The sequence below is a fragment of the Arachis ipaensis genome, chromosome B5 (genome assembly GCF_059453495.1).
Source record: "Arachis ipaensis isolate K30076 ecotype BB chromosome B5, ASM5945349v1, whole genome shotgun sequence".
Lineage (NCBI taxonomy): Eukaryota > Viridiplantae > Streptophyta > Magnoliopsida > Fabales > Fabaceae > Arachis > Arachis ipaensis.
In genome coordinates this window covers 158,125,953-158,141,295 of record NC_142440.1, presented here as the reverse complement: position 1 = coordinate 158,141,295, position 15,343 = coordinate 158,125,953, and the positions used below count along the sequence as shown (strand labels likewise).

Below are 15,343 nucleotides of genomic sequence, written 5' to 3'. Positions count from 1 at the left end.
ATTTAGAATCAATAATCAATCATCTACACTGATCTACATCCCTCCAATTCGTTAACCGCTTCATCATACCGAAGCTCTTGATCCAAGTGTTAGAAATGACAAAAAGCAAAATCACATTCATTCCAATATTTAGTAAGATCACCTTAAGTTAAAATCAACAGGAATGCACCATGCAACACATAACCACCTAGGCTTCAATCAATCAGTTTAGAAAGTGTTAAACATAATTAGAAAGGAAATAATACTACAAGTCTACCACTACAGTACCCATAAGGATATAATAGAACAAGTCAACTCCCTTTCCAGGCAGAAAGGGGAAAAAGGAAAAACATCAAATCCCACAGCACACAGAACAACACACAGTTCAATTACACTACTACTTAAGCCTCTTCCTGAACATCCTCATCTTCATAGTCTTCATATTCTTCGTCATCAGCAGTGGCATCTTGGTATTGCTGGTACTCAGCTACAAGATCATTCATATTGCTCTCAGCTTCTGTAAACTCCATCTCATCCATACCTTCACCAGTGTACCAATGCAAGAAAGCCTTTCTGCGGAACATGGCTGTGAACTGCTCACTCACCCTCCTAAACATTTCTTGAATGGAGGTGGAGTTGCCAATAAATGTTGACGCCATTTTCAAACCAGATGGTGGAATGTCACACACTGTGGATTTGACATTGTTGGGGATCCACTCAACAAAGTATGATGAGTTCTTGTTCTGGACATTGAGCATCTGCTCATCAACCTCTTTGGTGCTCATCTTGCCACGGAACATCGCAGATGCAGTCAAGTAGCGACCATGACGGGGATCAGCAGCACACATCATGTTCTTGGCATCCCACATCTGTTGTGTCAACTCAGGTACAGTGAGCGCTCTATACTGCTGTGACCCACGAGATGTGAGTGGGGCAAAGCCAACCATGAAGAAATGCAATCGAGGGAAAGGAATGAGATTCACGGCCAGTTTGCGAAGATCTGAATTGAGTTGACCAGGGAATCGAAGACAGCAAGTTACTCCACTCATGGTAGCAGAAATTAGATGATTCAAGTCTCCAACTGTGACAGAATACGCCAACGCAAATTTAGAAAAATAATCAGAAAAATTCAAATGTCAGTGGAAATATGCATGCAAACTTAAGACAGACATGTTAGTTAGAAAGCAGAACATAAACTCACAGCTGGGAGTAGTGAGCTTCAAGGTGCGGAAGCAGATGTCATAAAGAGCTTCATTGTCCAGAACCATGCACTCATCGGCATTTTCAACAAGTTGGTGAACGGAGAGAGTAGCATTGTAAGGCTCCACAACAGTGTCTGAGACCTTAGGGGATGGGAAAACAGAGAAAGTGAGCATCATTCGATCAGGGTACTCTTCCCTGATCTTAGAAATAAGAAGTGTTCCCATTCCGGAACCGGTTCCTCCACCCAATGAGTGGCACACTTGAAACCCTGCAAAAACAAGCAAGATTTTAAGCTCGTTGCTCACCAGTTACTCAAAACACAGATAACAAGAAATTTCAAATAGAAATCAAACAATAGTCATCATAACGTAGCACGCTCGCTCCTATTCACGCACAAAATATTTACATAACATGAAGAAAATAACAAACAAATTATGCACATTTTCATATCACAGATTAGTATGATTTAGTTACTATGATATTCTAAACCATGGTGGCGATTTTACGTAAATTACATAATAAATCAAAAAGAGCTGCCATGGTACCACAGTTGCATATCAGAGTTTAAAGATGGTATTGCTCGTAACACAGTTGAATATCAGGCATACGAGTTATCACTCGTTAGTAGTAGTGGTAGAAAACGGAGTCCCAAGGAAATAATAAAAACGAAGACAACAAAAAAAGCTAGATTATTAGTATTTGCACTTCTTTTTATCATTTTGATATTTTAAATTTGAACTCAAAATCGGTCGCATCTACTACGGATTTATTGAAAAATGTTCTCACTATACTGATAATTTTTCAAATATTAGTAAAAAAAATGAGAAGTAGCAAATCTATGTCAGAAATGAAAAATCGAAGCTCAAAAAATAAAAAACGAAACAAGCAACACATCATCATCCAGATCAGCAACCAAGAACTAAACCCTAACACATTGCAAGTTCAAACGCAAACCAAAACACAAATTAGAAGCACCATTGACTTCACGACTTACCTTGAAGGCAGTCACAGTTCTCAGCTTCCTTCCTCACCACATCGAGAACCGAATCGATCAACTCAGCTCCTTCTGTGTAGTGTCCTTTCGCCCAGTTGTTCCCTGCCCCGGACTGCCCGAAAACGAAGTTATCAGGCCTGAAAATCTGCCCGTACGGCCCGGATCTGACGCTGTCCATCGTCCCTGGCTCTAGATCCATGAGCACCGCGCGTGGAACGAACCTCCCGCAACTCGCTTCGTTGTAGTAGACATTGACTCGCTCGAGTTGCAACTCGTTGTCGCCTTGGTACCTTCCGGTGGCGTCGATCCCGTGCTCAGCGCACACCACTTCCCAGAACTTTGCTCCGATCTGGTTCCCGCATTGGCCTCCCTGGATGTGCAAGATCTCACGCATCTTCGAAGCTGAGTTAAACGACCGAGTTCTAGAGAGAGTGAGGTAGTGAGTAAGTGAGTGAGTGACTCGGTGAAGAACAAATCTGAGAAATGAAGTTGACGTTAGAGAAGGGTTTGTTTTTTTTTATAGGTGGGAATGTAACGGGCCTATGACGGCGTTAACCTGGGGTGTGGAGGCTAACGGGGCCGTTGGGCGTTGGGTTCAAAAAGTGGGAATTTAAATTTTGAATCTGAATGGGGAGTTATCCTGTGTTGTTGCGCTTATTTATTTGATGAATCACTAACCGTTGGATATCTTTGTCTGTACGTAACAGTGATCTCTGTACGGTTGAGATACCTTTCAGGTTTGGGGCCGTGAATGAGAGGATTGAGGCCCTTATTATTCTTTTTTTTTTGCGTTTGGGCTTTCGAAGAGCTGGAAACAGTGCACGTGATATATGGGCTGGATCACGTGAGTGGCACTTGTCTTGCTCAAGCTTTTTAATTTTTTATCCCCTTTCGAATTTTCTATTCAGACAAAAAACAAAAATAAAAGAGGGAGAGAATTTTACAGGCAATGATGCAAGGACAGAACATAATTCTCCTGCCAAAGGAACTATTTTCTCTCAAAAACAAATGTAATGTTAATTTTCAATATTTGTTGTTGTGTTTTTTTTAATACAAAATATGAAAATGTTAAATCTACTTACTATTAAAAAGAATGTTAGAAAAATAGTACAAGTTATTATTTTTTACCAACAATAATTAAAAATGCAAACTAAAAATATATTATTAGATTATTCTAAAAATATTAGCTAAAAATAATAAATAAGGTTGGTCCTAAACAAATTTTTCATCCTTAATTGATAACATAATACATTGGTACTTGCTGTTTCAATATATTGAGGCCTGAAATCATTATACTAAAAGATTGGACATGTTAGCTATTTTGTACTTAGTGATGATTATTGTCGAAAAAAAACCAGATTTATTTTGTAAAGTTTCATTTGTTTCCAAGTGTAACAATGGGATCGGAGTTAGAGCCATTCTACTTTGTTTCACGTTAGCCAAAATTGATGGTGGGGCTGTTGAAGAAAAAGTATAGTATAAACAATAAATAATGTAGAGAGTAGGATCTTCTTTTTGTACCATTGACAACAACTGAAGCAAAGGTCTTCTTCATAGACAGTGACCACTGATCACACACAACCCTTCTTCACAAAGCTATGCCCACCTTTCATTCACTTTTCATCCTCTCAAATAATAATAATCTTCATCATTATATAAATTATTTTATTGTTCCTTGAGTTCTCATTATTGTTCTTAATATATAACTCGTCCATGCTAAACACCATGTATATCCCATAAGCCGCAATTGGCTTAGGGTAAACATTCAGGTGCAGTCGACTTCACATTCTTAAACATGCAAATGTAACTGGTAAAATAAAAAATCAAATTAACATAAATAAAATATTAACTATTAAGGTACCATTGATTTAACAATGTGATATCATATATTATTATTAAATAAAAATAATGAAATTCTAGTAACACGTTTTTAACATGTATGTATTTTCTGCTTTTCTTTTCTTTCTATTTTTTTTTTCAAGCAATTTGCGAAGCGCATGCAATGGAAATAATTGATGGATAGAAATATAGTACCTTGTTCATTTGTGGATGTGATAATTCATGGTAGTTTAGCTATATTTTGACCCTTGTTTCCTCCCTCGAAATTCTCTTGCCCCCTCAGTTTTTATCTCTCTGCTTTCATATAATCCTTTTTCCAACCAAAATAAGAAATTAAGAATCTCTTACCCTCTCTCTCTATCTGTTCTTTCTTCCTTTCTTTCTCATTTCTCTTAGGACTTTTTTTTAGCATCGGCAGCAACATGGTACGATTTTTTCAATGTTTCTATCTCCCTCTATCTTAATCAATATAGCTCTTCATTGTATTCTCAAGCTCATGCATTTAAAAGAATGTGCAATATAATAATAATAATAGTGTTAATGGTCAAATTAAACCTAAAGGATGAATTATTTTTTAAATTTGTTCCTAAAAAATTTTATTAATCAAATTAGTTCTTTAAGTATTACAAATTAATTATTTGTGTCGTTCTAACATGTCTAATTGGACGTTAGATGTTATGTATGTTGTCTGTTAATATTCTTTATCATTAATCAATGAAGTAACTAAAAGATGTTAGTTTATAATTTTTGAAGGACTAATTTGATAAGCAAAATCCTTCACGAACAAATTTGAAGAACGAGTTATTTTTTAAAAATTTAATTTTGACATATTGTGAGTGTAAAACCCATTTTACACCTGTACACAATCACATAACGCCACGTTCGGGTGAATAATCATCCAAAAAATGATTGTGATTGCATAACTATGTAGACTTAATTTTGTTTCATGAAATGACGTGTAGGCGAACGCGGCGTCAGGAATGGCAGTTAGCGATGAATGTAAATTGAAATTCTTGGAGTTGAAAGCAAAGAGGAATTCCCGTTTCATTGTATTCAAGATTGTGGATCAAGCAGTGGTGGTGGACTCCATTGGAGGCCCACAAAATACTTACGATGATTTCACGAAGGCTCTGCCTCCAAATGAGTGTCGTTATGCTGTCTTTGATTTTGATTTCACCACTCATGAGAATTGCCAAAGAAGCAAGATTTTCTTCATTGCCTGGTAATTAATTATAGTTCCACAAACTATTACTTATATCACAAGGTAACAAAAACTTGCCACTAAATAAATGACCATCATACTCGAATTCAAGGTATAATCACTACAATCTTAGTCATGATCTTGTACCATGGGACTCATAAGTCATAAGTTCAAATCTAAGATCAATGGTTTAAATTAGGGTATATTCTTTAAATATCATTAATTCATATATAAAGAACAGAAATAATTTGAAAACACACAAAAAAATTATCTATCAAATTAACCATAATATATTTATATATAAATATATGTTGTTTAATATATTTTTAATATAAATTTCATATTTTAATTTATATATTATACGAATAACTGATTTGATGATTGAATTTTGTATATAATCTAAGTAATATGGTTGAATATATAAAGAATGTTTGATCCAAAATGAATATTATTTATTGAAGGATAAAATAATAAACATTAATAGTTTGATGATTATTTAAAGGTAGAAATTTGGGTAGTGCTAGGGAGACAAAAAAAAAAAACAGACAGAATTTGCCTTATTTAGTATTTATTAATTGTCGCAACAATTAATGAATGCTAAATAAGACAAGTTATGGCTGTTTTTGGTTGATTTTCTTTGGCTATCAAACATTTTCGTAGAAATTTACATGCAGTTATTTTCATGTGAAGTTGCTAGTTGAAAATTCTTAGATACAATTTAGTCGACGATGTCAAATCATTTAACGATTTTTAACTAACAACTTCACATAAAAATAATTGTACGTCACCTTATTCGAAACACAAGAATTTCACCTAGAATTGCATTCAATTTAATTATAGTATCAATAAGTTTGATTTATACATGGCAAACAACCCAAATAAGAAAATATTTGGTACAAGATAGAACTCTAGGAAAGAGCATATACATATAGCTAGAAATGGAAATGTGAGGGTGATGTCTTTAACTTTGTTTTATGTTTCTAAACTAATGTGTAGGTCTCCAGATTCAGCAAAGGTGAGACAAAAAATGGTGTATGCGAGCTCCAAAGACAGGTTCAAGAGAGAACTTGATGGTATTCAGGTTGAGTTGCAAGTAACAGATCCTAGTGAAATGAGCATGGACATCATAAAAGCTAGGGCATACTAATTAATGAGCTAGCTAAATATATAACTATAACATTGTTCTTCAATTTTCTTTCTTTGATGCTTTCATTTTCTTTGTTCCTTTGGATGAAAAGTTCAGAACTTTAGTTCAATGTATTATAGGTTCGTTTATTGTATATAGTAACAGTGCACTCTACTTTTATTTACCATTTACAAACTTGAAATTATGTGTAATAGATCTGTCATTGTTGATAGATATTATTGTAATTGAATGGTTAGTTTTTATTTTAATATATTGTCATGTATGATAATCAAGGAATGCACCTTACTAAAGAAAATTGGAAGGACTAATCTTACTTAACGATGATAATCTAAGATTAGTAGGGCATACAAATTTAATCTAGAAAATTCTATGGTACTTGTAAAATTTATGTCTAATGTGTCTAAAAAGTGAGGGATAAAAAAGTGATGAATCTCATTATTTATTTTTGTGTCAAATTAAATAGTTAAAAAATTAAACATGTGAGAACGTATTTTTAATATATTAATTAGTCAATTATAAAAAGTAAATGCTTATACCTAAATATGGTTGAAAGTCATCGTTTAATGAATGAATACTATAGCAACTTATTAACTGATTGAATTGTTACAGTATTTTTAATATTAGTTTTAATTTTATTTTTATTTTGAGTCTTACAAGATGACATATAAATATTTGTAAGATTATATATTATAAATAATTTTATTAATTTTTTATTAAAATAATATTATATCTCTAAGGTGATACCAAATTTATTTTATCAATTAATTTTAATATAAATTTTAATTTTAAATTAATTCACTTCTTTAAAATGTTAAAAATGATATTATAAAAATATTTTATTGGAAATACTCTTAGATTTGGATTAAGACTTCCACAACATAAAAGTTGATTATTCACATGATCAAAAAATTGGAAAATACAATACAATTTACATTCTCATGCATGGCACCATTTCAATAATTTGTTATCACAATTATTTTTATCTCTATAAGAAAATAGACCCACCATTCAAAACTATCTGTAGTTTACCATTATTAAAGAAAGTAACAAGAACTACAATAATGACATTGTGGTAACTTATTAGACTTAATTAGATAACTACTTAAAAAAAAGCACATTAAGATTTTATTCCTTTCCAACATAAACATAAGTAAATAACGAAACTACATGACAAACAAATGAAAATTCAGAAGTAGCACTGTAATTTGTACCACATGTTATCAAAGAAATGAAAATAGACAAATCTCCATGATTTATAAATGTAGAAAAGAACAATTATTCCCCCAAATCCCATGATGGATCTAAAACCCATAATCACAAAGAACCAATTTATTTCAATCCCATTGTTCTCTCTTCTATTGTCACTAATACCAGGAACCTTCTCATTCAAACTGCAGTTGACTGTTAAAGATAAAATTATTACCAATAAAACTTGATATTTTAAAAGTTTGAAGACATGCAAGTTTAGCACTGTGAAAGAAAGGAGAGCTTGCATGCTTCTAAAACCTTTCAAGCATCAAATTTTGTTGGAAGCATTGATCATGCTGCTTGCAACTAACACATATATTAGAATATAAGTTTGTATTGTAAATTATGTTTTGAGTGTGAATGTGATGAGCAACTTCCTTAAACTTTCACCTATTTATAGTGCCACCCACACACACATGTGATGAGTAATTTTTTTTCCTTCAGATTTTTCTTTCTTTCTCTTAAACTTTATTATTCATTCACCGTTTTTGTTGACTAAAGAAAAGAAACGTTTTTTTAAAAATAAGGAAACTTATTACACATACTATTAAGAACGTCCTTTCCAAAGTATATGCCACATAATTTAATAGTAAAAATTCGGGTGCAGTTAACTTCATCTGAAGTTAATAATTAATAGTCGTTAGACGATTATAATTTAGTCAAATTTGTCAAATTATTTAACGATTTTCAATTATCAACTTAACATGAAATTGTCTGTACCTAAATTTTCACTTAATTTAATATAAAAACGGAAATTAAAATTTATTTCATGTGTCTACATATATGGCTTGTTTGGGTGAGTTTTTAAGAAAATATCTTTTTTCGAGTTATCTTTTTTTAAAAGATCTTATAGAAAAGTAAAAGTAAGTTTATGTTTGGATATCTCATGTAAAAAAGTCTTTTTATCTATCAATTATGTTTGGGTATAACAATATAAAAGTACTTTTTTGTTTATTTATTACATGAAAAATATCTTTTTTTATTTTACTAGTACTTTTATTTTTACTACTAGAAATTTGCCAAACACATTAAAAAATAAAAAAAGATTTTTAACAAAATAATGACGTCCAAACATGTACATAAACTACAAAAAGTAATTTATAAGTGATAAAACAAATACCATAGACGGATTATTATTGTTTAAAAAATAAACGTCTTAACTTTATTTTTTCTCAAATTTAATATAATGAAAATTTATTTAGTAAAAGTTTATAAAATCTTATATATTACGTTAGCACGGTATGTTATATTTAAGTCTTCGTTGAGTTACTCGCAGTGACGTTGAAGGTTAAGTGAAGTAGTAATATTATGAAAGTCAAGTCAAGCCAATAAAAACAAGAATAATTATTCAAGTTTGAATGTTTGAATGTTGAAGTTTCTTACCTATTTCTTAATTTTCAAGAGTTTGATACTCTCTTTATTTCCTTCAGTAACATTTCTACCACATATACATAGTCTTTCACTTAATTACTAATCAATTATACAAAGGAAAACATGGAAGAAAATAAAAATGGTTTAATTACCCATTACACACGACTCCTAAAGTCTTCCAACCAACACGTAATTGAGTAAAATTTTCAAGAAGTGATATTGAAAGTTAAGCTAATAATAAAAGCAAAAGTACGTACGTCCATTATGGGATACAATTATACACTCTCGAACACGCAATTTTGCAATTTTGAGGTTTAATTTCTTCGGTCTTTTTTTTTCTAAAGAGAGATTAATTAAAAAAAAAATATTCAGTAGTTAATAGTTACTTTTAAATTTTAAAAGATATTTTGTTAAATATAATTGTGATTTTTTGTGTTTATTAAAAATTATTTTTAATTTAATACTCGTTCAAAAAGCATATCCATGATGATGAATAATAGATTGGTTATGTTACACTGCGTTTGGTTAGTGTGTCTGTCTGGGCAAGACATAGACACGGTAGAACGTGTCTGGTGTTTGGTTAGTGAGACACAAAAATTGGAGATACACGCATACCCATAAGCATACACAGTATACATGTTTTTAGTGTCTCAATAAAATGGTGAGACACGGAACAAAAGCCTTGGACACAGATCTAAAATTTTATTTTTGGACCATTTTATCCTCATCAATTTTTTAAAATTCCAAATATCTCCTTCTCTATTTACAAACCCTAATAAGTTCTCAGCCCTTGTCATTTGTTTTCTGAAGCATCGTGGATTCTCCATTGTATGTATGCGCTGGTCGATTTTGTGAAACTTGTTGTTATTCTATGAAAATCTCCTTCTCCTTTTCATAAACCCTAACTAGTTCTAATCTCTTCTCCTCTGTTTTCTTGCTTTTGCAGCTTTGTAAATCTTCTTCACTTGTGTGTGTTGTTCGATGTGCTGAAGCTTTCTATTGTTCTATCACAAGATTTCTCCTTCATCTGTGCTAGAAAACTCAGCTCAAGGTTTGAAATAATCGTAATCTTCTTGTTTGTTTGTATGTTGTATTTGTATGTTGCTGTATTGGATATCCAATTTTTTTTTGAACACTTATGTGTTGGGTAATCTTCTATTTTGGATATGTATTTTTAATGGGGTTTAGTTGAAGTATTATGTCATAGTATTATGGTTCAATTTGAATCAGTTTGATGTTTCAAAATTATGAATTTGAGTCCATGTGAGAGCTTCTTGTACTTAGTCCCAATTGTATACTTGTTATCATAACGGAGCATTGTGTATCTCCACTTGATGACTTATTATTTAATTAGATCCCAATAATTTATTTGTTGTTTTGTTCATGGAATCTGAGCCCGCTGGTTGATTGCTTAGTTTTGATATTTATTAGTATATTTTTACCTTGAATTTTATTTCCGATTTATAGTCCAGAGAAAATTAGCAACTGTAATAAATTAAGAGTTCTCCATTTATGTATCAAAAACTGTTAGCTTGCTAATATGAGTAAGTGATTATCTAATGGGTGTTTTCTCTACTTGTAGTTTAGTTAAAATCATAAAGAAAAGTTTACTCTTGAGTGTTGTGAAACTGGGTTTTAGAATTTATTTTATTTTTATGCATTTATTTTTTATTGTTTCTTAGGAAGTGATGATGGATCGTTCTGAACAAATTAAGCTATGTGTTGGATATTACTGGATCATGAGAATGCAATCTGACACGATGATGTTGTTTCTTTTAGTTACTTTGTATATGTATATTAGGAATAGAAGGAGGGGTCATTCTTCAATTGGGCGAAGAGTGAACACATTGCCATTAAGGCGAGATGCATTAGATAGCATCATTGGGGCGGGTGGCGATAGAAACTGCATATGGGAGTTAAGAATGAGTTTGAATGCATTTGCTAATTTGTGTGAATTGCTACAAGTTCAAGGTGGGTTAGATGATGATGGTCATGTTGGCATAGGGGAGCAAGTAGCAACTTTCTTGATTATATTAGCTCATCATACCAAAAATCGCAGTGTACAAGTTAGGTTTTATAGGTCTGGTGAAACTGTATCTAGGTATTTTCATAAGGTGTTAGGTTCAGTTTTGCGTGTCCAAAGTGTGTTATTTGCAAAGGCAGACCCTGTACCAGAGGATTCTATAGATCCCAGATGGAAATGGTTTAAGGTAAGGTGTTGCATAAACTTTAAATTTGTCTTGGTCAACTTTATTTGTATGTAATAACTATTTTGTTTTGTCCATTTGATAGGGTTGTCTAGGAGCATTAGATGGAACTTACATAGATGTCACAGTCCCCAAGAGTGATAAATCTAGGTATCGGACAAGGAAATCTAGAATATCCACCAACGTCTTAGGAGTTTGCAATCGGAACATGAATTTCGTCTATGTCCTTAGCGGTCGGGAAGGATCGGCATCTGATTCAAGGGTACTTAGAGATGCCATTACTCGACGTAATGGCTTGAAAATACCTGTTGGTATGTTTAAATTAATCTCTTCATAAGTGCATTAGCTATCTATTAAAGAATTACGATATACCCCTTATAATTTTTTCATCCTTCCATTTTAGGGTCTTATTATTTAGTGGACGCTGGCTATACCAATGGTAGAGGATTTTTATCTCCTTATAGAAATGTCCGGTATCATATCAATGAGTGGGCTCAAGGCCACCGTGCACCACAAAATCGTCTAGAGTTATTTAATAAGAAGCATTCATCAGCTAGGAACGTGATTGAGCGGTGCTTTGGGCTGCTTAAGAAGAGATGGGCAATTCTACGAAGCCCCTCATTCTATCCAATTAGAATCCAAAGCCACATTATTATTGCGTGTTGTTTGTTACAAAATTTTATTCGTATGAACATGGATGTTGATCCCGAAGAAGATGCAACTCTTTTACCGGAGCATATACCCGTTGGAGATGACACTGTTGTTGATGAAGCCGACGTAATTGATGCTGTGGAAAGTAGTCATGAGTGGACTCAATGGCGTGAGGACTTAGCAACTGAGATGTGGGAAATATGGAGAGGAGAACATGGAGCATAGAGTTTCAAATTTTTCTTAGTTTTATCATATCTGCTTTGTTTCTCTTGAAATTATTTGAGTTTTTTTAAGGCGTAATGTATTTGCATAATAGGATTAATTACTTGTGTTCTAATTTGGTTGAAATTGTTGAATTATGTTGATATTCTACTAGTGATTATTTAAATTCTGTTGCAATTGTTAATTTATTGTAGTGTTACTTTGTTACAAATCTGCTAGCCAGTATTGATTTGCTAAAATTCTGCTAGTAACTTGATATTTATTGTGTAGTTGCTGTTATTGTAAGTCTGTTGCAATGCTGATAAAGATTCTGCTGTAACTCATTTATAATTCCGATAGTAACTCCGTTGGTCTGGTGTCTTTTTCCTTTATTGTGCAACTACATTATCCAGCATCAATGGCTTCCATACCACGTCAGTGGACTGAACAGGAAACTGAACAATTTGTGGTCTTCATGGAGGAATTGGTTGTTGAAGGCAAGAGGGCAGATGCCGGTCAATTTAAACCCGGAGCATTTCAAAAGCTGGCAGATAAGATGAATGAGAAGTTTCCTGGATGTGGCCTCACTGTGAAGCACATCAGAAATAAACACAAGCGACTAAAAGAAAAATATATGTATGTGGCTGAGATGTTGGGTTGTAGCGGCTTTGGATGGAATTCGGAAAAAATGTGTGTTGAAGTCGATAGCAAGCAAGTATTGGAAGCTTGGGGAAAGGTATGTTTTTCGTTTTAAATCACTCCTCTTGCAAGATCTTTAAACTTACAAATCTGAATTTCATTTTTTCTATGTTTATTAATATCGACCTTGGTTTATGGTATAGGGTCGCAACGTCACACTCTACACTCCTGGCAAGCCGTTTCCCTTGTTTGAACGTCTTGGCAATATTTTTGGTAAGGATAGAGCTACCGGTGTTGAAGCATGCAGTGGCAAAGATGCTGAAGAAGATGTTACTCCGGGATCTACATTTGCTGCGGCCACAGCTGGTGGTTTGGGATTAGGCAGCGATGATATTGACATGGAGGATTTAGGGGCTGCTGAGAGTGAATTACCCAACACCTTCTCGACTTCTTTTGCTTCATCAAGTGAGAGAAATCAAGGACGTCAATCTGCAACTAAGAAAACCAATGATGCTGCAATCCTATCAAACTTGGCTGAAACTTTTAAGTCCGCAGTAGAAGATCAAGGAAAGCATGTGCAAGTACTAGCAAATGCAATGAGTGGGGTAAATGACCAAGTGAACCTGGGCAGAACTTTAAAGAGTCTTGGCTTTGATACAATGGAGATTGTGCAAGTTGCAAAGAAATTTGTGCAGAATCCGGAATTGAAGGCAACCTTTTGGAGTTTGGACGAGGAAAAGGCAGCATTCATACGAGATATAATGAAAAACTTTTAGCTATTATTAGTGTTGTTTGTTTAATTAGTTGTTATCTTATTAAGGTCTATTGCTAAATACTGTGGGTATTTTGCTATAATTGAAGAGGGTTTAGGTAATTGTTGTATTATTAAAGTGCAATAGCTATATATGCACCTAATTTATGCATGAACTGACTTTTATTTGTAATCTGCAACAATATGTGTTGATATTTTGGTTTATGCAACTAAGTTATGCCTTACGTGTTTATTAATTATATTATGCAAAGTTACATTTTATACTGTGCAATTATGCATTATTGCAATCAAAATCTGTAATTCTGTTGTCGAGGTTCAAATGTATTGTGTAATTTTGTCCTTAAAGTTATTTACTTCTGCATATTTAAAATTAATTTCTGCATTCTGTTTGTTGATTTTCTGCACTTAGGTACAGATGAATTATAATTGTGCAGCTTACTTTTGCACAACAAAGTTGTGCACTTCTGCAAAATTTGATTCAATTTTTAGGTACAGTAAAATACTGCACTTCCTGTATTGCTTTCATACACTTGGTTTACAGCTTGAGTTTCAAATTCTCCAGTTACATATTAGTGCAAAGCAAACAACATATACTTCAAATACTCATTGCTGAAAGCAAACAACAGGCCAAATTAAATTTCAAAGAAACCACCTTTCATTCAATTTTCAATTCATACAATTTTCAATCATACAATTGTCTTGAATACTAAAACAATACCAATGGAACTCTTATGCTATTGTTTCTCAGGTGTTCATTGTACAAATACAGTGCCACATAATTGAAAAAAAATTACAACTTTTAAAGGTAATTTTTGTTCCAAAGTTGCAGTTGTCTCAAGCCGTTCAACATTTGATCCATGACCAACTTATGTTTGTGCATAGCAACCAATTATTTGCTAAATACTATGCCAAAGCCAACCATTTCTACTGCTAATCATAACTGCCTGATCCTTTGATAGCAGGCACAAACCCTTCCTGCAAAAAGAAATTCAATAAACACATTCAAAATTTGAAATAAGAGACAGCTTAAGCTAAATGCATTACCACGAAAAAGCATATAGCTCAACACCAATTTCTATTCTCAAAGTATTAGCATGAATTCACCGGTAAATGGATGGATTATAAATATGGATTTCATCAACATTTCTAACCATACTAATAAATAAAAAGCATCAACAACATGAAGCCTAATATCAATATATAGTGCATCTTTCAAGATGTCACCTACACACTTCAATCTACTCAGCATTACAAGCTAAATTCTTAAATATATTTAGATCAAAATTATAAAATGGATATTTGTAATTGCAAAGCATTAAGAATAGCAATACTGAGTATTGATGCAAATCAGGCCAACAACTGTAGTTGATTGCTCTTCGCCATATGAAAACAAGAAAAATAACAACACAAACAAGTGGACAGATGTTGAAACCATCAATCGGTTGAACACAGTACACCACAAGCAAAGCAAACCCTAACTTTCATGTCTGGTTGTTTCACCAAGATAAACGAATTTATGAATAACTTGTACATGCTGTGGTTCAAGTGTTATTTCTGCATTGATTACATTGCAGCAGAAAACAAAAGGGGAAAAGAAGAACAACAAGAAGAAATATTCCATCCTATGAAGCACTTACCAAGTTAAGCCCAACGAACAATCATCACAACAATTGATCACCATAAAATTCTAAATATATCAAAAGTATCGACTAAAGTATCCACTAATTTGTAAAGTTTGATAAGTAAATTTTTTCAATTACTACTATTTTAAGCACCGTATTCCCAAAATTGCAGCAGCTAGATATTTCAAGCACCGTATTCCCAAAATGCAGTAAACCTTAAACCCTAAATTGCAAACTCCTAACTCTTAAAAATATAGTATAAGCTGAAT

At 33.0% G+C, this 15,343-nt stretch overlaps 4 protein-coding genes across 4 annotated transcripts; 3 read left to right on the top strand and 1 right to left on the bottom strand.

The window, feature by feature from the left end:
- Positions 1 to 96: 96 nt before the first annotated feature.
- On the bottom strand, positions 97 to 2,805 carry TUB8 (tubulin beta 8). Its single transcript, XM_016348783.3, has 3 exons — positions 2,177 to 2,805; positions 1,181 to 1,450; positions 97 to 1,060 (listed from the first exon to the last, which is right to left on the bottom strand). The coding sequence occupies exons 1-3, from the start codon at positions 2,568 to 2,570 to the stop codon at positions 381 to 383; spliced, it is 1,344 nt and encodes a 447-aa protein (XP_016204269.1). The 5' UTR covers positions 2,571 to 2,805; the 3' UTR covers positions 97 to 380.
- Positions 2,806 to 4,325: 1,520 nt separating this feature from the next.
- LOC107644847 (actin-depolymerizing factor 12) lies at positions 4,326 to 6,541 on the top strand. Its single transcript, XM_016348784.3, has 3 exons — positions 4,326 to 4,440; positions 4,978 to 5,237; positions 6,213 to 6,541. The coding sequence occupies exons 1-3, from the start codon at positions 4,438 to 4,440 to the stop codon at positions 6,361 to 6,363; spliced, it is 414 nt and encodes a 137-aa protein (XP_016204270.2). The 5' UTR covers positions 4,326 to 4,437; the 3' UTR covers positions 6,364 to 6,541.
- A 4,132-nt stretch (positions 6,542 to 10,673) lies between these two features.
- On the top strand, positions 10,674 to 12,065 carry LOC107641527 (uncharacterized). The gene is made up of 3 exons (XM_088487522.1): positions 10,674 to 11,192; positions 11,275 to 11,373; positions 11,760 to 12,065. The coding sequence occupies exons 1-3, from the start codon at positions 10,674 to 10,676 to the stop codon at positions 12,063 to 12,065; spliced, it is 924 nt and encodes a 307-aa protein (XP_088343648.1).
- Positions 12,066 to 12,666: 601 nt separating this feature from the next.
- LOC148566391 (uncharacterized) lies at positions 12,667 to 13,456 on the top strand. The gene is made up of 2 exons (XM_088487521.1): positions 12,667 to 12,777; positions 12,884 to 13,456. The coding sequence occupies exons 1-2, from the start codon at positions 12,676 to 12,678 to the stop codon at positions 13,454 to 13,456; spliced, it is 675 nt and encodes a 224-aa protein (XP_088343647.1). The 5' UTR covers positions 12,667 to 12,675.
- Positions 13,457 to 15,343: the final 1,887 nt, after the last annotated feature.

Coding starts and splice junctions, on each gene's coding strand:
- LOC107641527 (XM_088487522.1), top strand. CDS start 10,674: ATGGATCGTTCTGAACAAATTAAGCTATGTGTTGGATATTACTGGATC. Junction 11,193..11,274: donor CCAGATGGAAATGGTTTAAG/GTAAGGTGTTGC, acceptor TCCATTTGATAG/GGTTGTCTAGGAGCATTAGA. Junction 11,374..11,759: donor AATCTAGAATATCCACCAAC/GTCTTAGGAGTT, acceptor AACGTGATTGAG/CGGTGCTTTGGGCTGCTTAA.
- LOC107644847 (XM_016348784.3), top strand. Junction 5,238..6,212: donor AAGATTTTCTTCATTGCCTG/GTAATTAATTAT, acceptor ACTAATGTGTAG/GTCTCCAGATTCAGCAAAGG.
- LOC148566391 (XM_088487521.1), top strand. CDS start 12,676: ATGTATGTGGCTGAGATGTTGGGTTGTAGCGGCTTTGGATGGAATTCG. Junction 12,778..12,883: donor TATTGGAAGCTTGGGGAAAG/GTATGTTTTTCG, acceptor TTTATGGTATAG/GGTCGCAACGTCACACTCTA.
- TUB8 (XM_016348783.3), bottom strand. CDS start 2,570: ATGCGTGAGATCTTGCACATCCAGGGAGGCCAATGCGGGAACCAGATC. Junction 1,451..2,176: donor GAACTGTGACTGCCTTCAAG/GTAAGTCGTGAA, acceptor TTGTTTTTGCAG/GGTTTCAAGTGTGCCACTCA. Junction 1,061..1,180: donor GAAGCTCACTACTCCCAGCT/GTGAGTTTATGT, acceptor ATTCTGTCACAG/TTGGAGACTTGAATCATCTA.